At 38.8% G+C, this 26,902-nt stretch overlaps 1 protein-coding gene across 21 annotated transcripts in view; it reads left to right on the top strand.

Annotated features, from left to right (window-relative positions):
* The window catches only part of ABI3BP (ABI family member 3 binding protein), a 301,260-nt gene that overhangs the window by 73,385 nt on the left and 200,973 nt on the right, over positions 1-26,902 (top strand). For all 21 annotated transcript variants that reach the window (XM_027866372.1, XM_027866234.1, XM_027866358.1 and 18 more), the window contains exon 2: positions 16,919-17,098. In XM_027866372.1, the coding sequence (XP_027722173.1) occupies positions 16,919-17,098 (180 nt within the window). The remainder of the gene's footprint in view (positions 1-16,918; positions 17,099-26,902) is intronic.

The raw sequence follows: 26,902 nt of genomic DNA, 5'->3' as shown, positions 1-26,902 counted from the left end.
AATGACTTAGTCAATTAACATTTATTAAACAGAATTGAAATAACTCAAAAGAAACATGAGATGTATGAATTTAGAGACTCCCCCCCCGCCACGTTCACATGGGCTATTTGTGCCTGACCTGTGGTAGAACATTCTGAGCTCATATTGGTCTGATCAGTCACAGTCAGACACACTGAAACTAGACTAGCATAGTGATGTCATTGGTCCTCTTTGAAACCAAAGGACAAACAATCATAACCATTAAGTCCTTGTCACGTGCTGAGCATTGGGCTAAGTATGAGGGACACAAAGAAAGGCAAAAGACAGTCCTTGCTTTCAAGGAGCAATTAGTCTAGTGGGGGAGATAACATGTAAACAACTGTGGACAAACCAGATATATACAGGATAACTGGAAATCATCAGTTAAGAGAAGGTACTAGGATGAAGGGTGATCAGGGAAGGCTTCTTGTAGAAGATGGGATTTTAGGTGGGACTTAAAAAAAACGAGAACAAGGTTGTAAAATCCAAGTCCTCTGAATCCAGAGCCAGTGGTCTTTAGATAATAAACAATATGGCTTAAGTAACTGGCTGAGGGGATCCTGAGCACGATGGTGAGCAAGGAAATCTGTATGGGATGCTGGTGCCTACAGACTCAGCATTCTGTTGTTTGTGTGAACCTATTCTGTCTGATGAATTAATCCCCTTCCCCTCAGGCCTCTTAAGAGAGGCTTATTGTGTGATTGACAACATAGGAAGGGGAATTCCTGTGCTCCGGCTGTTAGTATGTTTACAGAAAGACATTTCAAGAAAGACATTTTTGTTGGTGATGTGCATAATAGACTTTATTGAGTACCCAGCTTAGCTCCATGGCCATCTTTGTTCATTTTGTTGCTATCGGCTAAAAGCATATAGCCCTGTTCTCTGTCTCACTGCCATGGGATCACAAGATCACAGAATTAGATCTGCAAGGGACCTCTGAGATCATCTAGTCCAATCCCATCATGCAAATATTTGAAGAAACTTGGGTTCAGGGAAGTCAAGTTACTTGTTCAAGGTCACATAGTCGATAAACATCAGAGGCAGGATTTGAAGTCAAGTTGTATCCAGTTGGATTCAAACTCAGGTCTTCCTGATGCCAGGTGTAGAGCTCTTTGCATTTCACTACACTCTGCTTTGCTGTGCCTATGAGCTCATCGAGGGAACATCAGATCATACATTAGAAAGTACCATATAAGCCATCTAGTCCAAGGCCCTCATTTTACACATGGGGAAACTGAGTCCCAGAGAGGCAAAGTGATTTCTCCAAGCTCACACAGGTAGCAAGCACCACAGGTGAGATTTTAATCCACATCCTCTTGGATTGACTTCAGAGTCAGTATGCTAACCCTTGTACCAACCTGTCCATCACTGTCAGCTATACCTTGGCAGCCTATATGATTCCCACCCAAATTTTTCTAAAAATCATCTATAAAAAAATCTACCTGGTGTGCTAGAAGTCATCTTTTGATTCTTTGTCAATTCTAGAAACTAGCATGGTATTAGGTACATAGCAGGCACTTAATAAATGCTTATTTATTGAGTGATATCAGTGCAATGACTGATCCTTTATCCATTTTTTGACCTTTACTTTGCTAAATGTTTAATTTGCCTCCTTTTCTGGTCATACATATACCTTGATCATGATTTTTATCCTATATCTCACATATGTCACTGATAGCAAGATGCTGCCAACCACTTAAACTCGCCCTGTTGATTTCATTGGCCTTTGAGTCACTTGCAGTTGAGTCTTCTGACTTTGGTAATTCATAGCCATATAGCATCACTGGTGATGACTGGGTGAGGAGACTGCTGGTATTTAAAAGATGAACCTTTTGAGACAAATAGGAGCATGAGGTCACCAAAACACTATTCAAATTCTTAAATGCAACTTAGCATAACCTCCTATTCAATTTTTGACTCAGTGCATTGTTCATCTGTAGCATCTATCTAATATTTATGTACTGATAGGCCAATAGGCTGTCCAGTGAAGAATAAAGAAGAAGAAGAAGAAGAAGAAGAAGAAGAAGAAGAAGAAGAAGACTGACCACTTTGGAGCAGAATGAGGCTTATGAGGCAGAATGTCTTAGAAAGTAATGTTGATATATCACAGTTTGAGAATTTAAATATAGAAACAGCAAAATGTTTGCTGTTTGACATATTCCTACTATAGTTTAATCCCTTCTCCCTTTAAACCTATACAATTATAAAGCTGTCATGTCAAGTTGGAATACTGTTCAGTGAGTTCTGACTCTATTTCCCCTTGATTTAAACAATGAAATATTTTGGATTTATGTAAATTACTCAGTCTGTCTGATTCTTTTTTTTTTCATACAGTCTCTCTGCATATCATGACATGGGCATTCTTTACACCCTTGGTTTTTCCTATATGAATTGTTAGGTTGATCTCTCTTGAGTGACTGGATCTCAATGAAGAAATCTTGTATTGTTCCAAGCCTTAAGGCAATGTCAGCTGCAAACAGGAGTATCTGGAGAACTACTTTCACTAACAGTGGAATATTCACAGGACATCTCCCATGACACTGATGAAGACTTTTGGTGAACCAATGTCTCCATTTTATTCCTTAGCTCATACTGATAGATTTTTTATTAAAATTTTATTTTTAATTTATGGAATAACACAAGTATTTCCATAACATAATACAATAAAATACTGATAGATCTTAATGGAAAAATTGCACATTTAAGGTACATAGCAGTATTTATGAGCAAGTCATGGTGGAGTTTTAGAAACCCCTCTAGTAATACTGGAGTCTCTATCAGGTTAGGACCAGAAGCCATCAAACAAAATGAGTCACCCATATGTAGACTCCCAGATCACATAGCTAATAAGGGTCTGAACTGGGATCTGAAACCAGGTCTCCCTGAAACCAAAGCTGGCCCACCATTCACAACACTATATTGACTTTACATATGCATGTTTCTCTATGGAAGCTACATTTCTATACATTACTCTGCTTTAGGATGTTGCATGCCAGCACCACCAGACTTTTAATAGCTAGGGTTGCTAACTCATGTTTGTGTTTACTGAACCACAATATTTCTTTTGTACAATTTTCCCCAGGAAAACTAATATGTAGAGGCAGACAAGTGTTCACAGCTGAACATACTATAAAACAAGTGTCATCTTATTCCTTGACTTAATATCTAACTATTCTTTTCTACTTGAATTCATTTTTCTTGTTTTGTTTTTTTTTTGATGATATACAAACACACCTGCAGTTTATGGAGTGAGCCCAAGCATTGTTCGCACTGAAATTAGTGCTATTACTCAGCCCTCTAAATCTTTCGTTGTTTCATCCTATGTTTATTAGAAAAGGTCACTGTTACTTTTAGGAGCACCTACCTCCTGCCAAATAATTTAGGGATTATGTTCATCTATGTTAAGTCTATAACACATATTTAGAATGGACATTTTTATAATCTAGCATTTGGCAGCTTTGAGGAGGTGTGAGAGGCAGTGTGGCATAGTGTGTGGAGAGCTAGCCTTGGACCAAGGAAGACCTGGTTCTAGTCATGCCTCAGATACATACTGGTTGTTTGACCTAGGGCAAGTCCCTTGACTTCCTGGTATTCTACGCAACTCTCTAGGACAGGGGTAGGGAACCTGCAGCCTCAAGGCCACATGTGGCCTTCTAGGTCCTCAAGTGTGGCCCTTTGACTAAATCCAAACTTCACAGAACAAATCCCCTTAATAAAAGAATTTGTTCTGTAAAACTTGGACTCAGTCAAGAGACTGCATCTAAGGACCTAGAAGGCCACATGTGGCCTTGAGGCCACAGGTTCTCCACTCCTGCTTAGGACTATGAGTTGCAGAGAAGGTGGCTGACCTGTTTGGCAGAGAGAGTTTTCTCATCTGGAAATTCCCTAGACCAGTGAAATCACAGATCCAGTCCTGATCTCCTTGTGATATACACAGTGTCATTTAGAGAGCAAGTGTTAAATGTATAAAGTGTAAATTATCACACTTAAAAATGAGATCCAAATGTCCTGATCTCTTGTTTATCTATTTCCAGAAGGAAAGCAGCCAGAGATGGAATTAGGTTAGGCCTCGTCTTTTAGAACAGGGTAATTGCTAGAGCAAAAAGAACATGTTACCACAAATCGGTCTGGCCAGATTAACTCAATGAAACTGCCCCAGGGATGCACAAAAAGACTCTTCTATTATAAGTAGTTAAATGGCATACTCTTTATGGCAGTAGCTAGATTCCAAATGACACCTGGACTGAAGGTTTATGGAGGGAAATGGGAGTGAGAACTGTTCTGCCCTCAGGCAAACGCTATGGATTTAACAAGAAAGGGAAGACTGATGTCATTAGTACAGCTCTGCCCCTACCTGCTTCTTCTTTCCATAATTTTGCACTAAGATTCTCAGAACTTTCTTTGATATGTTAAACTTGTCAGCTGAGTGATGGAGGAAAGGCAAAAAACATGGAAAAGCTACCATATCAAAAGCTAATAATTCTTCAAAGTAAAGTTTCTGTACAATTAAGGTTTTCACCAGTCCCCAAACTAGCATAGGACAACCTTGGCTTCAGATGTGGATATTCAGGAGGGCATACTTTCCCCTCCTGGTCCAGTATCAGATACTGAACTAACCTCATCATTACCCTTCCCAGAGTTGTTCCCGGCTCACAAGGGTCTGACGATCACACACTTTATTCAGCAAGCTGTCCGATCAGAATGGGACAGAAGACACCTCTGCCCATCCTATCTATACCTTCCCAGAAAGCTTCACGGTTTTTGTCAAGATTCTAGAGATCATTGTGAGACCAGCTGTCTATATCAGTGGTAAAGGTAGCTTGTCTCTACCCCACCTCCATAGTAACTCTTCTCTAGTCACTAGTTTCTCCTTTTTCCCTTTTCATTCCCTGAGAATCTTTCCCCATTGCAGTGCTAAGGACCTGACTTTGAGTCTGTTCTCTGCCACTTAAACCTATGTGACCTTTTGCAAGTTATATCACTTCTTTGGGCCTCAATTTACTCATCTATAAAATGAGGGGATTGGACTAGAGGAGCTCCAAGGTCCCTTATAATTCTCAATCTATGAACGTAGATAGAATGTAGGCTTGTGAAGGGTAGTGATGGCTTCAAATTTATATTTGTAAGCCCGGGACCTAGCACAGTGCTGTGCACATAGTTTAATAAATACTTGCTGATTGATTAGTTGATGATCCTAAGGAATGAAGGAAGAAGAAAGAAGGAAAGGAAGGAGAAGAAAGGAAGGGAGGGAGAGTGGGAAGCACGTGAAAAGTTCTGGGCTAAGAACTGGGGATACAGATAGAAAATCAGAGACAGTCTACTCTCAAGGAGCTCACATTCTAATGACAGAGAAAATATATAGGAAGTTTCTGCTGCAAGTCAGATGGAAAGGTCCCATAATCCTTAGGGTCCAGCAAAGCAGATGTTAATGCATCTTCTTTAGTGCCATTTCCAATTATTAAAACCAAATACATTTTTTATATTTAACTACTTTAAAGTGTCAAAGACTTTGTTGATGAGAACTTTTCCCCCCAGTATTCCGTAGCTGTGGCTACTGAGGAGCACCTCCCCTTTGGTGGCGGCTGGTCAGTAGTTGGAGGTGGTGATTTAGAGGATGGTCATGGATTGACTCTCTGGTGCATGCTGCCTCCTGTCTCTCCCTTAGGGTGTTTTGCTGCTTCAACTAGGCCGACCTGCCTGCCCCATAGGTGATAGTTAGTTGACAGTTCATGGGGATGGCTGGCCTCTTTTCCAGGGGTTGCTTCCCTGGATGATGGCTGCAGAGGCTAGACTGGAAGAGAAGGAGATAGATATAAGGTATGTTTTAGAGTTGGGAATAACAAGATTTGGCAAATGATTGTGGGGAAAGGAGAGGAAGGGTGTAGAGTCAAGAATTACAGTGATTATAGATGCAATATATTTTATATACATATGCATATATGCAAAAAATACATATACTCAGTGAGAGGATCATCTTTGCCAACACATTGCAGCATACCCCCTTTGATTGGTTCCACGGGAATATCCACTGCAGCTACACACGTAAAAGTGTTGATTTTACCTTTCTTTGAAGAGAGAGGCAATATCCTGTCATCTTTTTGATTTGGCTTCTCTTCCACTCCAACATTTTCCAAAGTTGCATGATATATGTTTATTTTAAAAATAAAAATGAATTATAATTTCATGTTGAAAATGTTTGAGAACCCTACAATTCCCTTTGAAATTAATGAAGATATGCTGGGGTGTGGAAAAATGTTGGTTGGGGTTAAGTATCTTAGATTGAGTATTACCCAAAGCAGACTTTGACAGTTTGTAATCATTATTCATGACCATGGTGGTGGTTGCTTTCCTGAGACCTTCTCATTCTTCATTTTGCTTCAATTTCATTTCTGATGGAGTATGTTCCGTTTAGCCCATATGATGTGATGGAATGCTTTTGAATATTTCAATTTCTCTGTACTTGGAGTATCACTTCTTAAACATGTCAGATTATGATTTTATACTAAATATACATGTCACGCAGCCCACGTCCAGATTCTCACACAGTTAATGTAGAAAGATGGCCCTTTCATTCAGTAACCACTCTTCCAAACCATTCACCACTTCTCTGATATGCTTGCAAGACTTGTCACTTTCTCAGAAAGTTAAAAATTTCCTTCCAATAGTAGCAGTAGATATAGAATAAATGACAGTCCTCCATCTTCCCTTCTCCCACCAGTGAACCATGTTCAATGGCCAGCAATGTTTCTTTTTAGCTGTTTCCGGCAAATTTCCAAATAGATAAGGACTTGACTTATGGGAACTCCCAGGGAAGGGAATTCTCATTGTCAATGTAGGTCAGTACCTTATCTGTAGTCTTAGAGAGTCGCCTAGAATATTGAGAAATTAAGTGACTTATTCATGGTCACACATCCAGTATATGTCAGAAGCAGAATTTGAACCCAGGTCATTCTGGCTCCCAAGCTGACTATTCACTAAGCCATGGTGACTTACCCATGTTAACATATTCAGTTTATGTCAGAGAAAGGACTTGAACCCATGTCTTTCTAGCGCTCTAGTTTTTAGTGAAAACAGCTAATTGAGATGAGAAAATCTCAATTAATTAATCATATTCATATAGTACATCAATGCTTGCAAAGGATTTTGCTTTTAAGAACTATATGTGGTAAGAGAAACAAATATTATTATCCCAAAATTATAGATGGGGCAACTGAAGCTCATAGAAGCAAAGGTATTTGCACATGTACATGCAATTTGGTTTCACAGATCTTATTTAAACTCAATTCACCTGACTCCAAGTGTATTGTACTCAATTTACTCCAAATGAGGGGAGCATCTAAAAACAAACAGCCAAAATGACTAATGATCTATAGATGTGTCTATCCACTGGGGACGGTATCTATCCTAGTCACTCTCTTTTGGCTGATTTCTAGTTGGTTATTTAAAAGGTTTATTCGCCCTAAATCAATGTACTTGGAAGGACATCAGCTCCCTTTGTTTAGCCATAAAGTAGGATATGTATGCTCTGTCCTTTGTTTTGAAATCAACAGATTAAAAGTAGCTAAATTACCTATGAGGAAAAACCATCTCTCTCTTTTTTGAATCCAGAATCCAACTCTCAAAGAAAATAAGAATTACATACGTGAAACAATTACTAGACTTCTTCATTGCACTGATTATATAATAATAACAGGTTATAATCAATACCACGGGATATGGTATTAAGCTCTATAAGAAATCAAGATGAGAGATTTTTTTTTTTGTATTTTTTTTGGTCCAAAGTACGGTAAGATCTCTATCCTTAGACTAGCCATGTGATTCTGGAACAATTGACTTAACCTTTATCTGCCTCAGTTTCTTCATTTGTAAAATGGATAATAATAGTACCTACTTCCCAGGATTGTTGTGAGGATAAAACTCTTTGTAAACCTTAGGGCACAACATAAATGTTAGCTATTATTAATATTAGTGCTATTGTTATTCTCAGTCTTGACAAAGAAGTTAGAATTAACCACTTGAAACCCTCATCAGCTTTTGCCTGGATTTTGCAATAACCTGCTTGGTTATTAATTGGTTTCCCTGCCTCGTATCTCCCTTCACCAACCATCCTCTATACAGTTGCCAAATTGATTTTCCTAAAGCACAGGTCTCATCATGTCATTCCCCTACTCAAAAAACTGTAGTGGTTCCCTTTAGCTTTTAGGACTAAACATAAACTCCTTTGTTTGGCATTTAAAGCTCTTTATACATAGCCCCAATCTACCTTTCCAACCTTATTACTCAGAATTCCTCTGTAAGTACTCTAAGGTTCAGCCAAATCGGCCTTTTTGTTGTTCCTGACACATAGCATTCCATCATCCCTCCCTGGCTCTCCTCCATGCCTGTGATAGCCTCCCTCCTCACCTCTGCCTCAGAATCCCCATTTTTTTTATTTAAAACTCAGCACAAGGCCTACCTTAGACATGAAGCCTTTCTTGATCCCCCAGCTATTAGTATTCTCCTACCCCAAATTACCTCACATTTATTTTGTGTCTACTCATAGACACCCATGTTGTCTCACCCAAAAGAACGTAAGCTCACTTCAAGGACAGAAATGGATTTGCTTTTGTCTTTGTATTGCCAATGCCCAAGACAATACCTGGCAAATAATGAAGGCTTCATGGATTGACTTCATTCTCAGAATATAGGAGGCATATAAATGTGTTCTAGAAAAGCAGAATTATTGAATGCTAATCATAATAATGTCAGTGTGAATTAATTGAAATTTGTAAAGACTTGAGGATAGTTTCTGAATCAGATGTAGTAGCTAGGCTGCATGGTGGATAGAGTGCCAGTCGTGGAGTCAGGAAGACTCACCCTCCTGACTTCAAATCTGGCCTCAGACACTTACTAGTTGTGGGACAATGGGCAAGTCACTTAACCCTGTTGGCCTCAGTTTCTGCATCTATAAAATGAGCTAGAGAAAGAAATGGGAAACCACTCCAGTATCTTTGCTAAGAAAACCCCAAATGGGATCATGAAGAGATGGACACAACTGAAAAATGACTGAACAACAAAACAACAACTGAATCAGACAGCATGTAAATAACTGATATTGGTCAGTCAATAAGTCTTTATTAAGCATTTAACTGGGTGCCAGTCACAGTGCTAAGTTCTGAGGATACCAAAGAAAAGCAAAAGCATAGTCTCTGCCATCAAGGAGCTTGCATTCTAATGGAGGAGACAACAGGTATACATAAAAGATAAATTTAGAGTAGAGGGGAGGCAATGGTTGGGGGAGGCCCCTTCAGCTGGGGGATTGGGAAAATCCTCCTAAAGAAGGTGAGATTTGAGTTGAGTCTTGAAGGAAGCCAAGGAAGGTAGGGAGCAGATTTGAGAATGTAGTGTATTCCACGCATGGGGGATACCAGTAAGTGGGTGGGAGATGGAGGGTCGAGTTCAAGGAATGACAAATTGGTCATTGTAGTTGGATTATAGACTTCTTGGATGGGAATAAAGTATAAGAAGACTGGAAAGATAGGAAAATTCTGTTCAATGAAGAGCGTTAAATGCCAGTTAAGAATTTTATATTTGGTTCTATAGATACTAGGAACAACTGGAGTTTACTGAGTGGGATGACTGGGTTAAACCTACACTTTATTTTGGTTTTTTTTGGCTAGGCAATGGGGTTAAGTGACTTGCCCATGGTCACACAGCTAGTAAGTGTTTTGTGTCTGAGGCTGGATTTGAACTCAAGTCCTCCTGACTCCAGGGTTGGTTCTCTATCCACTGTGCTACCTAGCTGCTCCAAACCTACACTTTAGAAAAATGACCTTGGCAGCTGAGTGCAGGATGAATTGGGATGGGAAAAGAGGTGAGGCAGGAAGACCACCTAGAAGGCTGTGGTAATTGTCCATTGAGAGGAGATGTCTTCTCATATCCCTTTTTAGTCCTCATCCTTTATGACTCCTCTACTGTATTTGACACTGTTGACTACTTTTTCCTCAAAGATACTCTTTCCTCTGTGGATATTCATGGCTGTTGTGTTCTGATTTTTCTCCATTTGTCAGACTTATCCTTTTCAATCTCCTTTGCCGGCTCATCGTTCATTTGACACCTAACTGGTTGTTCCTCAAGGTTGTCTTATGCCCTATCCTCTTTTTACTCTATATAATCTCACTTGGTGATCTCATCAGTTTCCATGGGTTCAATGATCTCTTTGAAGATGAGTCCCACATTTATATATCTAGCCCTACTCTCTCTCCTGAGCTCCAAGAACCTGTTGGACATCTTAGATTAGATGTCCTGTAGGCTTCTCAAGCTCAGTAAGTCCAAAACAGAACTCATATTTTCCTCTTAAACCCTTTCCTTTTCCAAGTTCCCTTATTACTATTGAAGGCAACATCATCCTCAGTCTCTTAGGTTCAAAAACTCTTTGTTATCCTCTACTCCTCTCTTGCCCAATATCAAATCAGCTATCAGATTTTGTCATTTCTTTCTCCATAACAGCTCTCATATATGTCCCCTTCTCTCACATGAATTGTTACAATAGCCTGCTAATGTTCTCCCTGCCTCAAGACTCTTGCCCCCCCTTCAATCCATCTTCCACTCAGCTGCCAAGGTGATTTTTCACTCCCATGCTCAATAAATTCCAATGGTCCCTGTTGCCTGTAGAACCAAATACACCTTCCTTATTTGACACATAAAAATCTTCACCTCTTGGCCCCTTCCTATCTTTCCAATTTTCTTCCACTCTAGTCTCCTCCATACTCTCTATGATCCAGGCCAGCATCAAAGAAGGTGCTCTACTCTGAGTGAAGCAGAATTACAGTAGCTCAAAAGAATCATGAGATACACTTTCCACTCCAAATTAGAGATATCTCCACTCCAAATGTTCATATGGACTATTTGTGCCAACCTGTGGTAGAGTCTTCTGAGCTTGTATTGGTCTGATCAACCACAGTTGGACACACTATACTTTGACCCCAATATAGTGACATCATTTTATTCCTCTTCAAGAAGGAAGGACAACAACCAACCAGAAGATGGGGAAGGGAGACAGAGAGGGAGAAGGAGAGTATTCAAGATGCTCTTATTGCTCCAATAAAATTGGAAAAGAAGAAAAAAAAAACCTAGAAGAAGATAGCTTCAGAAGTCCTGTGCATGACTTCCCTAGTGCATCTTATCTAGTTAGGTCCCATATAACTGCCTACCCTATTCTTTGAAGTTCTATGTAGCCTCTCTGGAGATTAGAAACAAAGGACATCTGATGGTACTACCCTTTTTTAAGGAAAGGTCAATCCAACCCATTATCTCGAGTAAATTACTTTTTATCCCTGGGTCTCATTTTTCCTTCTTTGTAAAATGGGTATTATACTACTCACATTAGCTGCCTCTCCCCATTAACATGGGGCAAGTGCTTTGTAACCTCAAATTACTTTGTAAAAATGATTTATAATTATTATTGCCAAGGGTATTTAGGCAAGTTGGCTCTTGGTAGCAGAGAATTTTCCTGATCCCAGGATGCCACTTGTTTATACTCAGAGCAAAGACGTAAAGAGGAAAGAAAATATATCAAGAGAAACTCATAGGGGCCACAGGCCTTGGGAAACTTCTGACCTGCCAAAAATTCAGCTACCTTTCATTGGTATGGGTTAAATGAAATGGAGTAGTCTGAAACCTTTGTGACCCTAATCATCACGATCTCTATCGGGGCCATCAGATGCTATAAGGACCAGATAACATGACCTCTCAATGCTGATACATTTTAAATGTGAGTTGGGCCCTTTCTGACACTGATCTGGTTGTTGACTCCAGTTGCTAGGGGGAGGCACCATGGTTTGAGCCCTGTACAAAGGAAATATGATCACTTCCTCACTGTTTGTGTGATGGCTGTTTATGGCATCGATTTTCTTCATGCTGCACAGCCATCATTTAATCTTTCCCAAGGGAAAGACTGATGTGGCAACACCATCAGAGTCTTTGGACTGTTGTGATGCAGACTTGATATTGCCTTTCATTCAAGAGCCACTCTGACTGATTTAATCTTTTTGCTAGTTTCTTGAAGCCAGGGATGGGGAGCCTGCAGCCTCCAGGTCATATGAGGCCCTCTAGGTCCTCAAATGTGGCCCATTGCCTGAATTCAAACTTCATAGAACAAAGCCCCTTAATAAAAGGATTTGTCCTGTAAAACTTGGACTCAGTTAAAAGGCTGCACCCGAGGACCTAGAAGGCCATATGCGGCCCCAAGGCTGCAGGTTCCCCTTACCTCCTTAAGGCTTTCTTTCAGATATAGTGGAGAGAAGCTGGACCTTAGGTGATGCAGTCACCTTAAAGGATATCAAAGCACAAAGTCCTAGATCTATTCCAAAACATGAGGTAGCACTGATTAACAGTGCCTAATTAGCTATACTGTGTATGCCCAAACCACCCACAAACTGGACATATCACTGGGCATGGGAATGTTGGCTTTGGTTTATGGAGTGCAGTATTTGAAGGATAAATCATCTTACGGTGAGAGTCTTCTGATATGAAAGTAAAGGATAAGCAAGAAAAATCTGTTTAGATGCTAAAATTTGAAGTTTTGACTCCTTATGTCACTGTTAAGATAATGTCCAAGTTCCCAGTGTAATAGAGCCACAAAATTCAGTATACATGGAGAAAGAAAACAGGCTAGGAGTTTTCAAAGTCTCTAAATTCTAATCCCAGTTCTATCCCTTAGTCATATGCTGTATGGTATAATAGTGATGACAACCTTTTTATATATCTCTTAAAGGTTTACAAAAAACTTTCTTTACAAGAACCATATGAAGTAGTGCAAATACTATTATTCTCATGTTACAGATAAAAACTCAGGGGGCTTACTCAAAGTCATATAGCTATGAGTGACAAAAGAAGGATTTGAATCCAGGTCTTCTGATTCAAAGTTTAGTGCTCCTTTCTTTTTGTGTGAGATAGCTAGATAAATAATAGATGACAGATGGAGAATTTATTAAGCACTTACTATGTGCCAGGCACTGTACTAAGAGCTGGGGACACAAATAGAAGCAAGTGAGGCAGTACCTGCCCTCAAGGAGCTTATATTCTAGTGAGGGAAGATAACAAATAAAGGGAGGGAAGGGAGTTGGGGAAGAACCAGATTAGTGCAGAAATGGCCATGAAATGGAGAAGAGGTCCTGGAAAAATATGGCAAAAGCTCTCACCTGTCAGAGTCAGGGGACCTAGGGACAGAGTACAAGGCTCTGGTGAGAAGGAGATGGCTGAAAAGCAGATGACATCATGGGAGAATTGCCAGGAAATATGGTGGAGGGCTTGGTCCTGATAAGATAAGACAAAATGGTGAGCGCTGAACTTGGAATCTGGAGACTAGGATACTAATTCATCCCATATGTGACATTAGGGAAATCGCTTCCCCACTCTGGCTCTCAGTTTCCTCATATGTCAAATGTAAGAGTTGGTTTATATGTTGTGTTTAAGGTACTTTCCAATTCTAAAGTTTTAAGGTTTCAGAGAAGTCTTTTAGTACATCCAAACTTTGTTTTTTCCTCTGTGATTGATACTTTAGAAACAGCAACTTATTTCACAGGCTTACAAGACATTAAATGACTTTAAAAAAGCCAGTGGTAGTTTTGAGACATGAAAGACTAATAAAAATTACAATCAAGTGCTTGGTAAGCACAGAATTCTATGCGAAGGTAAAATAATTATAGCTGAGGACCAGCCACACAACTCAAGCATCTGAAGTATGGAAGGATTAACTGAGACCCTTGGCTCTGTGGGTAGACCTGCACTATCAAAGAATGAAGTCATAAATCAGACAACCCTTTAGCTTGCCTTGGTGCATCAGAATGAATTAACAAATGGATTGTTAGATGGGTGGAAAGCCATTTATTAAGCACTATGCTAAGTATGAATACAAACAAAATCAAGACATCCTATGCTTTCAAGGAGTTCAAATTCTAAGAGAGGAAGGTACAATGACAAAACAGATGATAATGTCATCTTCTTTAATATAATTTCCATTGATAAGACTATATCTATTTCTTTTTTTTTGGATCATTGGACATCACTGAGGACTTTGGGAGTGAGAATTTTTTTTCCCCAATGATATTTTAGTAGTAGTAGCTGTTGGGGACAAAAGATACCAGGTAATATCTTAAAAAAGGGGTTACTTCCTTGTTTAATGGCTACAGGACTGGGCTGGAAGGAGGACTGATAGTTTGGGGGCCCTGCTGTTCCTGGGACTTTGGGGCCCAGGGTCCTGGGCTATCAACTTTAAGGCTAGGTGGCACAGTACATAGACCTCTGGAGTTAGAGTCAGGAAGACCTACATTCAAATCCCATCTCAATTGGGTAGTACCTGTGTGATTGTAAGCAAGTCAGTGAACCTGCCTGCCTCAGTTTTTTCATCTATAAAATAGGGATAATAAGAGTTTTTATTTCACAGGGTTGTTGTGATGATCAAAGGAGATAACAAAGGTAAACCACTCTGCAAACATTAAATGCAGCTATTATTATTATTATTAAGGTCTGAAGGGAGGTGGTGATAAAGATTGTAGGAACGGTTGATTTTCTTGGCACACGCCTTCTGTCTCTCTTTCATGGTGATTTGCTGCTTCAGCTTGGCTGCCTAGCTTGCCCAGTGAGTGGCATTTAGTTGATACTTGCCGGGGCTGACTGGCCCTTCTCCACAGCCTCCTTTCTAAGAAAGGAAGTGGCTGGGCATTACCTCCATAAGCTACTGTTAACCATAAACAATATGGTACATGCTTGGCATCTAAAGACCTTGGTTTCACTCCTGATTCTGCTACTTATTACCTGTATGAACTTGACTTTGCTGGAAATCTGAGGGGCTTAAGTTTACTTATCTGAAGTTATCTAGGTATTGTGGTGGATAGAATGTTGGAGTGAGACCTGAGTTCAAATCTAGACTCAGACATTTACTAGCTTGATGATGTTGGGTGAGTCTCTTCAAAGCTTTCAACTATCAGCTCTCACCAATCCCTGTGCCTCAGTTTCCTTACCTGTAAAATGGAGGCTTGTGTGTGTATATACATATATATGTATATAGTGTATATATACATATATACACACACACATATGTATATAGTATATATATACATACACACATATGTATATATACATACATATACACATATAGTGCTAACTACAGCTACTATCTATAAAATATGAAGGTTGATTGGATAACCTCTAGGGTCAAAAAGAATATGTTCTGTGGGCCGATGTAATTGTAGCCCTCTCAGCACTCAGAGACAATGTTCACAAAACACATTGTGAACTTTAAGGAACTACATAAATGTGAGTTACCATAATTATTGCTATTAGGATGTAACTCAGAGAACAGGGTAAAAACAGGGTGGAATGGGCCAATGGGTGAACCAATAGACAGAGGTGAGAAAGGAAGAAAGAAAAATAACTGAGAAATCAAAAGGAATACTAAGTGATAAAGAAAATGTCCAATTGCCTTCCTCATCTCTCCTCTGTGCTACTCCAAAAGGGCTGGGCAATGGGGTTGGATCAAGAGAGGGCAAGGCTGCTAGGAGTAGATCAGCTAGGTATGGGAATTCACAAGTAACAGTGTAGAATTTGAATTGCCTTCACTCTCATTCAGAAAGAAAATAAAATGAGACTCTCAACCAACTGGGGATGCTTGGAATCCCACAGTACTTCTCACCAGGTTAAGTTTATCTCAATACCACTGGCATAGTCTACAGCCATTTCTTGACATAAGACTGCCTTACAGTGTCTGACACTACCCTCCCCTGCCTGAGGGCAGTGTGATGTAGAAGAAAGAATGCCAAACTTCTGTTTAAATCTTGGCTTAGATATTTACTACCTTAATTCCTTTCTAAGGAAGGAAGTGGCTCTATCATTATCCCCAATTTATCCTTTATATATCTTGTTCATACATTGTCATTTGCATGTTGCCTCTCCATTAGATTGTAAGCTTCTTGAGAGCAGGAACTTCTTTTTGCCTTTCTTTGTATCTCTAGCTCTTAGCACAATGCCAGGCACAGAACAGGTGCTTAATAAATGCTAGTTGACAAACTGACTATATGACCTTAGATGAGTAGCTTTTCTGGGTCTCAGTTTCCTTATTTGTAAAGTGATGGGTTGGAATAGATAACCTTTAAAGTCTCTTCTAAGACTTACATGAACTGATAAAAAGTGAAATGAGCAGAACAAGAGAACATTGTACACAGCAACAGCAATATTATACAATGAAGGATTGTGAATGACTTAGCTATTCTCAGCAATACAATGATCTAAGACAATCCCAAAGGGCTAATGAGGTAGCATACTATCTACCTCCAGAGAAAGAAATGGTGCTGTCAGAATATAGACTGAAGCATGTTCTCTTCCTTCTTTCTTTCTTTCTTTCTTTCTTTCTTTTCCTTCCCTTCCTTCCTCTCTTCCTTCCATCTTTCTTTCCTTCCTTCTTTGGTTCTTTCTTTCTCTTTCCTTCTTTCTCATTCAAGTCTTCTTGAACAAAATGACTAATGTGGAAAAGTTTTACATGATTGCACACATATAACCTATATCAGATTGCTTACTGCCTCAGGGCGAGGGGAGGGGAGATAGGGAAGGAGAGATAGAATTTTAAGTTGAAACTTAAAAAAGAATAAATGTTAAAAATTGTTTTTACATATAATTGGGGGAAAATATAAAATATTATTTAAAAAATAAAGTTTCTTCTGGTTTTAGTCTATGACTTTAGAATTGGTTGCATTTTAGCCATTTCTCTGGAAAGTGTTTTGGAAACAGTTTCTGGTTGGTTCTGAGTAAACAGGGCCACTGCTTACTTTTCATAAACACAACTCATTTTTTGGTTCCCAGTTTGCACAGGCGTCCAAAAAGGGGTTAAAATAACACCTATCCCATTCGCTCTTCTCACCTCCAGGTAAAAAGTCAAGCCTGAAAGTCTACATCAATACCACAGGTGACTCCATTCTCATGAAGTTTCTTCGTCCAGATACAAACACCAAACTAGAAGGTTTTGTCTTGGGATATGGTAGCAATTCACATTCCAACCAATACTTCCCATTGCCTGCAGAAGGGAAGTCATCTGAGGCGGAAGTTGGTAAGACAATTGGCATCTGAGGTGAAGGGTGGTAGAGGGGCAATGGTAATGACCTAATTTGAAAACCAGAAAGTCAAGAAACGTTTTAAAAAAAAAATCTGTCTAGCACAGAAATGATGATCAAATTCACAGATTATCTTCACGACTATCACAGTTGTTATATCCATAGTTCTTCAACATACAACAAAAATAAATAAAATGTGAACAAAATAAGTTAAGTGGAGAGAATACTGGATTAATTGGTTTTGATTGCTGGCTCCAACACCTGCTAGGTGTGCATGATTGACTATGGGGAAAAAGCACCTTAATTTCCTCAACTGAAAAATGTGTATAATTACTTATACTGTGGGCAGCTAGGTGGCACAATGGATAGAGTGCTGGGCCTGGAGTCAGGAAAATGAATTTTCTTGAGTTCAAATATGGCCTTACACACTAATTAGCTGTGTGACCCTGAGCAAGTCACTTAACCCTGTTTGCCTCAGTTTCCTCATCTGTAAAATGAGCTGGAGAAGGAAATGGCAAACCATACCAGTATCTTTACCAAGAAAACCCCAAATAAGGTCAGTAAGAATTGAACACAACTGAAAAATTACTGATGACAGCTTATAGGGTTGTTGTTAACCAAGGGCTTAATAAACCTCAAAACGCTTTAAAAATATAAGCTAATACCTACACCATGTTTGTGTGAGTAGTTTTTCCCATTGCTCTTTTTTCCTCCTCCGCTCTTGGTAGAAGTTGGTAGTTGGTGATTTATTAGTTTCTTTTCATTAGAAGCTACAGTACCATCAATGTGGTAAGAGAATGGTCATTCAGGGTGCTCCTCCATGTAGGCTAAACTAATTCTTTTCCTTAAAAATATTGAAATCTGGAGACCTAAAGGAGACTAAAGGCTAGAGCAGTTGATATAGCTTTCTCTATCAACTGTCTGGTTGTCTGTAGTTAGGTAGTAAATACTTATCAACTTGTCTGGCTACCAAAAAAAGCTAGGGCATGAGGAGCTCCATCTTCTCCCTTCAGCTTGTTTGGTAGACCACCATGGCCAACATAGTCAGGAAACCTTTGTTCAGCTGAAAATTCTTTCTCTGCTCTGAACATTTTTCCCGTCAGGGCTAAGTAAACCTTTTTTTGGTCACATGTTCTACAAGGGTGTCATTTTGTTCCAATCTTGAATCTGAGGTACCTGACCAGCCTGGGTCAGGCCTAGACTGTTAGATCATAGAACTGTTCAATTAAAAAAAATGTTTGTGATAGCATTAAATTCCAAGATATGTCAACTTCAGTAGTCCATACAGAGAAAAGTGTTTTCCAGATAAAACTGCTTAAAAACTAATTTTTATTTCACAAGAGGAATATTAATTGTTTCAGCTGGTTTCCAAACACTCCAAAGTATAGATTTAGATTTGGCAACATTTTCCTTGATCTTCAGTAGTTTAAGAGAAAATTAACTGAGTCAGTAGAGTAAGATTTATTTCCATGAAAGGTAACTCCAACTGTTTTAATGACAACTTTGCTTGTTAACAATGACCATTAAGAACATGTCCCTCTTGACTTTTGGCCCAGTTTTTCAAGTAGAGCACTTTCACTGCACTTCAAAAATCAAACAAGGAGAAGCTATCTCATTAAAATAGGGGTTCAGGTTCATTTTTACACAGGGGTTTAGCTGTGAAACAGCTGGAGTATAGCTTTTATAGAAATAAATGTTGCCTGAGATTTAGGTACCTTGAACAAATATAACCAATGTGACCTTGGCATAAATATGTTATACAGGATTTGAAAGTTTGCAAATGTTTCCCGTAGCAACCACACCTTATTCTGACTAGCAACAGGATACTGGTGCCTTATCCAAAACATACAAGGTGAAAACATAGGTCATATGTCTTGTTCTCTCTTGAACATTATGCGTAATTTTTTGGTTTCTGTTTATTTGCACTTGACTAAATATTTCATAATCAGGCTATATCAAACAATGTTATATAAAGCACATTATTAACCTTTAAATGATCACTTGAAAAATTGTAAAATTAGGTTATATACTCAGGTTTCATATAAGTTCCACTTGGGACCTATTTTCAGACAAATATAATATTATATTCAAACAAATAAAATATATTCAAGTAAATAAACAATAAGGTCTGTTATTTTCCTAGCCATAATGAAGACATCCTATAACACAGTTGGTAGTTTAAATGTTCATGAAAAATCCAATCAAGGAAACAAAAATATTTTCTAACCAAAATATCCAGTTTTGAAAACTGTTAACAATTTGAATGATCAAAAGATCCTATTAGCTTTTTCATATAATATTGAAAAAGAATTGTATTTATCCCAAACCAATTTTTTATTAGATAAACTGTATACTGACCCCTGAAAATATATTAAAAATGGAAAGATATCAGGACTAGTTGAAAAAAAGCATAGAGTTTGGAGTCAGGAGACCTCCTGTAGGTTTGAAATTCACTTCAAAAATTTACTAGCCGTGTGATCCTGGATAAAGTAACTTTACCCCTTGGAGGGCAGCTATGTGGCATGGTGGGTAGAGCACTGGGCTTGGAATCAGGAAGGCTTATCTTCATGAGTTCAAATCTAGCCTCAGATACTTCCTAGTTTTGTGACCCTGGGCAAGTCATTTAAGCCTGTTTACCTCAGTTTCCTCATCTGTAAAATGAGCTGGAGAAGGCAATGGCAAACCACATCAGTATCTCTGCTAAGAAAACCACAAAATAGGGTCACCCAGAGTCAGACACAATTGAACAAAAAAAAAAAAGGTACTATATCCTAGATATATAGTAAGTAGCTTTTCCTCTTAGAGCCTCAGTTTCCCCATCTAAAATGGTGATAATAATACTGGCAAATAGTAGGTGTTTAATAAATGCTTCTTGAATTGAATTGAATTACATGATTCATCTCCCAGGGTTATTGCAGATAGATAGATAGATAGAGCATTAATTAAGCACTTGTATCCTCAGCACTTACCACAGCATTAGGCACATAGGATACAAATAGAAGCAAGCAAGATAAGCTCTGCCCACAAGGAGCTTACATTCTAACTGTGGGACAGGACAATAACACATCAAAGGGAGTTGGGGTGGGGGCAAGCCCCATCAAAGCACAGTGTGAAATGGCAGTCTGAGTAGGAGCTTGAAGTCACTTTCTGGATTTAAAAAAGCATCTTTTTTTTAGAGCAGACCCATTCGTAAGTATTTTCAAATGTTTTCACATTAACTGCCACATCGTAATAATATGCTGGCACTGCTAACTTACTTACCAATAGGATATGAATTTAAAGTTGTTTCTCCCCTAAATAGTCACTTCATTTACACACTAGACTGCCAACTCCGTCTTCCTCCCTTCCGCCCCCACCCCAACTAATGGCCACTTTTTAGAGACAGCTGGCCACCATTTGGGATATCACCTACAGCTGTGAATGAAACGTATCAAACTTAATCGGCACGCAGTCCCAACCGACTGAGTCAACCCAGACAACCACTGCATGCAAAGGTTTCAGCTGGCCTTGGATTACCATCACATTTTCTGTAGTTATACACTTTAGATTATGCTTTCCTTAAAGAACTAACAATAGGAGTGTGAGGAAAAAAAAACCCAGCAAAAGTCCACTCTTTCTGGAGGCCAAACGGTAAGTAGCTGTGTTTTCTGCTTCTTTAGCTTCCAATATTCCCAACCCCACCTTGCTGCATCTAGTGCTCTGGCCTTTTGGTCTTTTGACTGCTTTTATCATTTCCATTACTCAGTATCATTGCTTTATTCCAACAGTCGTAGTAGTGGTCAGTGGCAGCTACTCCCCTTTATGTAGTATTTTAAGTATGCCAAGCACTTTGCCCACATTACTCCCCCCCCCCAATCCCACAGCATTGGGTCAGATACCTCAAAGAACGGTTCACTTCCAGCCTCTTTCCTTCCTATGTACTTATGACCAAATTGGGGGCACCATTGCCACCTTCCTAAAAACAAAAAAAAAAGAACTGATAAGTAGAAATATGTATGGAATAATTTACATATATACATATACATACATACATACATAGACATACATAAACACACATATAAGTGTGTGTAATGTAGCCATCTCTAGGGCCGCGGCAGGGGAAGGAAGAAAAAAAAGGGAAATAATTTACATGGTAGCTTTGTTGTATATTTGGAGGAAATAGAAAGTTGTACATGGTAGATTCGCGGTTTCGTGCGCAATCTTTTTTTATTATGCTGTGTTATGGAAATGCTTGTTTTGTTCTGTGAACTGAAAATAAAATAACTTTTTAAAAAAAGTAAATGACCCAGGTTACTCCTCCGACAGCACAGTCCCCACTTTTTTCCTCCTGTTAAAAAGCTTAAAAGCAGGAACTGTTTCATTTTTGCCTTTGTAACTTCAGTAGGTAACACAGTGCCTGGAACAAGGTAAGAACTTAATAAAGCATTGCTGATTGATTAAGTTGAGAATTTCCCTGCTTTTGGAAGACATTATCCCTTGTTCTAATATAAAGGTTTAATTGTGCGCTTCTGGAAGAAATCCTAAATCTTTAGTAAATTTGGTCCTTTTTCTCTAACCCTTCTGGCAGCCTTCACATTCTTTGAGATTGTCCATAAATTGAACTTCAGAAATACTGCCTGAGCCAGGAGGAGTTCTAAAGGCTTGGGTTCCACCCAGCACATCAGACTCACACTGTCCCCACTAAATAAAAGAAACAGCAGCAAGCAAAGTAAGGAAGGAAAGAAATATTTGGCTGTGTCAACTTTTTCCTCTGTGGCTGTCTCAAAATCTGTTCCAAACGTGCAATTAATCTATCATTATAATTGTCATCATTGGTTTAGGTGGGGAATTCTGGAACCTTTAAATGGCAGAGTAGGTGATAACTGAGGTAAAGTGATGTTGACATGCTGGCCTCACTAGACTGTCTGTGTAACTGTTGTGGCAAGGTATTCTACAGAGAACTGGCAGTGTTCTTCGTGTATTCGTAACGCCATGTCAAATAAGAACTGTGGGAGACATGAATATTTAAATAGAAATTTCTCCAAGGTGCTTTCTCAGTTAAGAACACCCATCGTCCAACTTGCAGTACAATCTCCAAGGTCCCCTTTGCCTTCAATACATTCAGTAATTGTTGGCCCATATATAATGTTGACTATGACATGTCTCAATTACAAAGAAAAAGTCCATGAAGTTGACTGAAAGAGATCCTTCTTGGAACTTAGAAAACCCGAGTTCAAATCCCAATGTTGCTATTTACAAACCATGTGATGCTGAGCAAGTGACTTAACTTCTCTGGCCTTCAGTTTGCTAATCTGTAAAATAGTTCAGTTGATTTTTAGTCATGTCCAACTCTCTGATCCCATTTGGAATTTTCGTGGCAAAGTTACTGGAGTGGCTTGGCATTTCCTTCTCCAGCTCATTTTATACACGAGGAACTGAGGCAAATGGTGTTAAGTGACTTGCCCAGGGTCACACAGCTAAGAAGTGTCTGAGGCTGGATTTGAACTCATGAAGATGAGTCTTCCTGATTCCAAGCCCAGTGCTCTATCTACTGTACCACCTAGCTACCTGTAAAATGAGATGTGGGACTAAATGGTATCTAAGGTTCTATGACATAATTCCTTTCAATGGAACAAACATTTAAGCACCTACAATATACAAGGTAACAACCACTTTCAGGACCAGACATAAAATGAGAAATAAAAGAAATTTCTTTACCTAAAAGAACTCCAGTTCTAGCCTAGCATTTTACCATTTCTTTTTAATTTTTATCTGTAAAATGTCTTTATGGAAACAAAAATTTGTTCCACACTTTCACATATAGCCCATGTGCTTCCTGAAGGTGGAGCTCCGCTGTGATAGAACTTAATACCGGCTTGTGGTTAAGCCTAGGCAATTGGTCACAATTGTGAACTTAACTTCCTTTTATGATCTGCCCTTTTATTTAAAACAAACAAACAAACAAAAAAAACTATGTATCTTTATCTGGAGACAAAAACTCATAAAAATATAGACAGCAAATAAACAAGGTTTAAGTAGAGTAGGAAACTTCCAAGGCTGATGATGCCTGTTGGCTTGGCAGCAATGAGGCAGAGGTGAGAGAGAAAAGATGGGAATCACTTAATCGCATCCCACAGCTGGCAGGTACATTTAAGAAAGCAGAAAACTCTGTACAGGCAGATCACTCTTTCAGTGGGTCAGCGAGCTAACAAAGGTTTCAATTGCTCATGACTATGTTCAGTTCAGGGTAGCAGCTCCCTTTTTTGCCATCAGCTCTCCTACCACTTGTGTATGTCTGCCCTGGGTGCCTCTCATCTCCACAGAGGACATAAGTTCCTGAGCTTCCCCTGTCCATTCTGGCTTCTGCCTCCCATGATGCTTTAGTATCTCCTTCCAGCTGCAGAAAAACTACATTTCCCATGAGCCTCTTTCCATTAAGAGGCTACAAAAGAATTGCCTTTAACAACAGGAAAGTAAGTAACAATGTTATATCCCAATATCTATTAATAGATGATAAAAATATTTAAAGATGCCTTATATATATATATAGTTTTATAATTTACAAACACTTTCACAATTTGTTGCGGGTATGATTAAGTTCAAAATTAGTGAAAGACCAGAGTGAAAAAGCAGTGAGATATAACTCTGAAGTTTAGTAGAGAAATTAGGCATGGGTTTTGAGGGTATAGTAGACAACAAAATTAATATAACTCAGAGGATCTTAACCTGGGTTTCTCTATGGAAACATTTCTAGGGGTCTGGGAGCACTTACAGGGAAAAAACACAGATATTTTATTTTCACCCACCTCTAAATGAAATTGAATACTTCTTTCAGTTATGAATTCACTCTTAAACGTTATTCTGAAAAAGAACCCATAAATTTTACCAGATTACCAGGGTGGAGATCATGACATAAAAAGGGTAAGAACGTCAAATATAAGTCAGGTGTTTACCTGTCACACCCAAAAACTAAAAATTCTATTATACTTCCTACTACTTAAACCACATTGGTGACATTGTGCTAAATCTGAAGAGCCACATTTTGGAAAAAATATTGGCAATATGGAAACATGTACAGAAGAAACAGACCAGAATGTTGATAGGAGTAGAAATTAAGCCATAGGAAGATTGGCTGAAGGAATTGGAGGCCTAGCTAGAGAACCGGGACTCTAGAAGACTTGGAGGTGTTGTAACAGCTACTTTCAAATACCTGAAGGAATTTCATGTGGAAGAGGGACCCCACTTATTGACTGGAGAGCAGAGATAGGAGCAGCGGGGAGAGGTTTTACTCACACAAGTAGACTTCATTATTATAGCTTACTTCTGAGCAAGGTTTGTGATTGGTGTCCTAAACTACTCATTATTTCTTTATTCTGTTCAGGTGATCTGTGATATAATCTTGCAACAAAGTCATTTCTGCCTCCCTCCCCCATTGATCCTCATACAAATGCTTTCTGCCATGCTTTCTTCTCCAATTCAAGGATTTTTTCACTTAAGTATAACTTTTTCATATGCATCGGTACTTCTCTGGGGCTTTTGTCTGTTCGTGAAACCTAGCTCATCAAATTTCAATGATACTTATGCACTGACAGCCTTGTGTTAGGATCCCTAGTTTGCCTTGCTTAATTAGTTATACTTCATATATTTCTTAAAGCTCTCTGAGTTCGTGGGTTACACTGCTGACTTGCTTCATGGATATTGTCCCATATCCTACTTTTCCTCTTTTCCAAAAATCTTTTTTCTTCCTTTGTTATACCTACTACTCCCTGCAGCATCTGACTCAGCAGAGCTATATGGAACAGCTTTCTCTATCCTCCTCAATTATCAGTTTAAAGCTATTTGTGGGGTATATTCAGTCAGCACATATCTCAATTCTGAATCCAGATTTACATCCATGATAGCTGCCATCAGTTTCACTATAAACAGTTCCATGGTTTTCTGAACTCTGATCCTACAGCTAGCAAGATGGCTAAATGTGCCAAAAAGGTCAGAATGGTTGATAAGTATGGAACATGTTATGTTGCATCCCTTAGAAAAATGATGAGGAAAATTGAAATTAGCCAGCAAGTGAAATATACCTGCTCCTTCTATAGCAAGGCAAAAATGAAAAGACAAGCCGTAGGTATCTGCATTGTGGATCCTGTATGAAAATAGTAGCTGGTGGTACATGGACCTAAAATGCCACCACTGCAGTCACAGTCAAATCTGCCATCACAAGACTGAAGGAATTGAAAGACTAGTAAAACCTTATCATTATCAAATATCTGCAGCCCATAGTCCAACAATAAATGGGTTAATTAATGAAAAAAAAACAATTTCATGAAAATGAATGTATTTTTATCTGTGGATCCAAACTTTGCCCAGAATTTGATGATTTAGCTGGAAATTTCAAGTAATTAGGTTCTATTAGCCTGACCTTTTCTGAAGGATCTAATAGGCTTGTGGCCCACCTTCTCTTCTAAATGAATATTTATTTTCAAATTAAATATTGATATTGATTTTGTAAAGATTCTCTGGGTTGATGAAAAGTAGCTAAAAGAAATAAAACTTTTTTGTGAAAACATATCAACCAGTCTATGTCCTGGGCTTAATCAGGATACATGCTGGAGGTTTAAGCTAACCACAGTAGATGGCTTTATATTCTTAAAGATCTTTAAGGACAGGTATTTTGAAATATCCCTTAGTGCTTTATTCCAAATAGTATTTTAAAGACTTTTACCCACCCTTTGGCTTCCCAATATATATACAATTTTGCTGCTATTCTAATTGAAGAAAAAGAAAATTATTTTCAGGCCCCCCCCTTTTTGTTTGAAGAATCTTGACTGCTTATTCATTCATTCTTCAAAATGTATATTCATTTCCAAGTTAAATGTTAGTGTCTGGCTATGTGTACAGACCTGTTTGTATTCTTGTTCACAATAACTTCTCCCAATATATTAAATATCTTTGGAGCTTATTATTAAGATTTGTTACTCAAGGAATCTGTTCCTTCTCTGCCCACTGATTTACTATGTGACCTTTGGCAGCTCCTCCCTCATCTATGAATGGGTGATAATGTCCATTTTTCACAGATGGGCTGTGGGTGGTTTAATGGATTCCAGATTACAAAGTGATAAGTTGAAATCTCTTGAGTGAAAGATGTTCCACAAGAGCAAAGCATTTTTATTTTATCCTGAAGAATAGATCCTCTCCAGTTCATTTATTTGTTATTTTACTTTTTAAGTTATTAACTTATTTAACTTATTAATAGTGCTTATTAACTTAAATATTGCAATAGAGCTAGGTTGTCATCGATGTGGACTTCCTGTCTAGTAATGCAGATTGCAACCCGTCCTTGCCTGATCATACTGTGCTACTCCTGTTTGGGTTCTTCAATAGTTTCTCAATAGGGGGATCCATCTGGCATGTTGGATCTCTCTTCACTTTTTCTTAAGTGAGGTAATGATTATTTTAAGTGCCTACTATGTGCCAGACATTAGGCTAAGAGCCGACATTAACATGGCATAAATGCAGTGGAGGACAAGAGCTATTCATTAGCTCTTCTCCATTCTCACTGTGGAACCAGTCCATCTTCCTACTTGAGCATACATTTATTTGCTGTTATTCAGTCATTTTCTTAGTTGTGTCCAACTCTTCGTGACCCCATTTGGGGTTTTCTTGGCAAAGATACTGAAGTGGTTTGCCATTTCCTCTTCCAACTCATTATATAGATGAGGAAACTGATGCAAATAGAGTTAACTGACTTGCCCAGGGTCTCACAGCTAATAAGTGTCTGAGGCCATATTTAAGCTCAAGGAGATAAGTCTTCCTGACTTTAGCCC

Source organism: Vombatus ursinus, unplaced genomic scaffold, assembly GCF_900497805.2.
Source record: "Vombatus ursinus unplaced genomic scaffold, bare-nosed wombat genome assembly UNPS02001419.1, whole genome shotgun sequence".
NCBI classification, from domain to species: domain Eukaryota; kingdom Metazoa; phylum Chordata; class Mammalia; order Diprotodontia; family Vombatidae; genus Vombatus; species Vombatus ursinus.
This window is presented reverse-complemented; position numbering and strand designations above follow the sequence as displayed.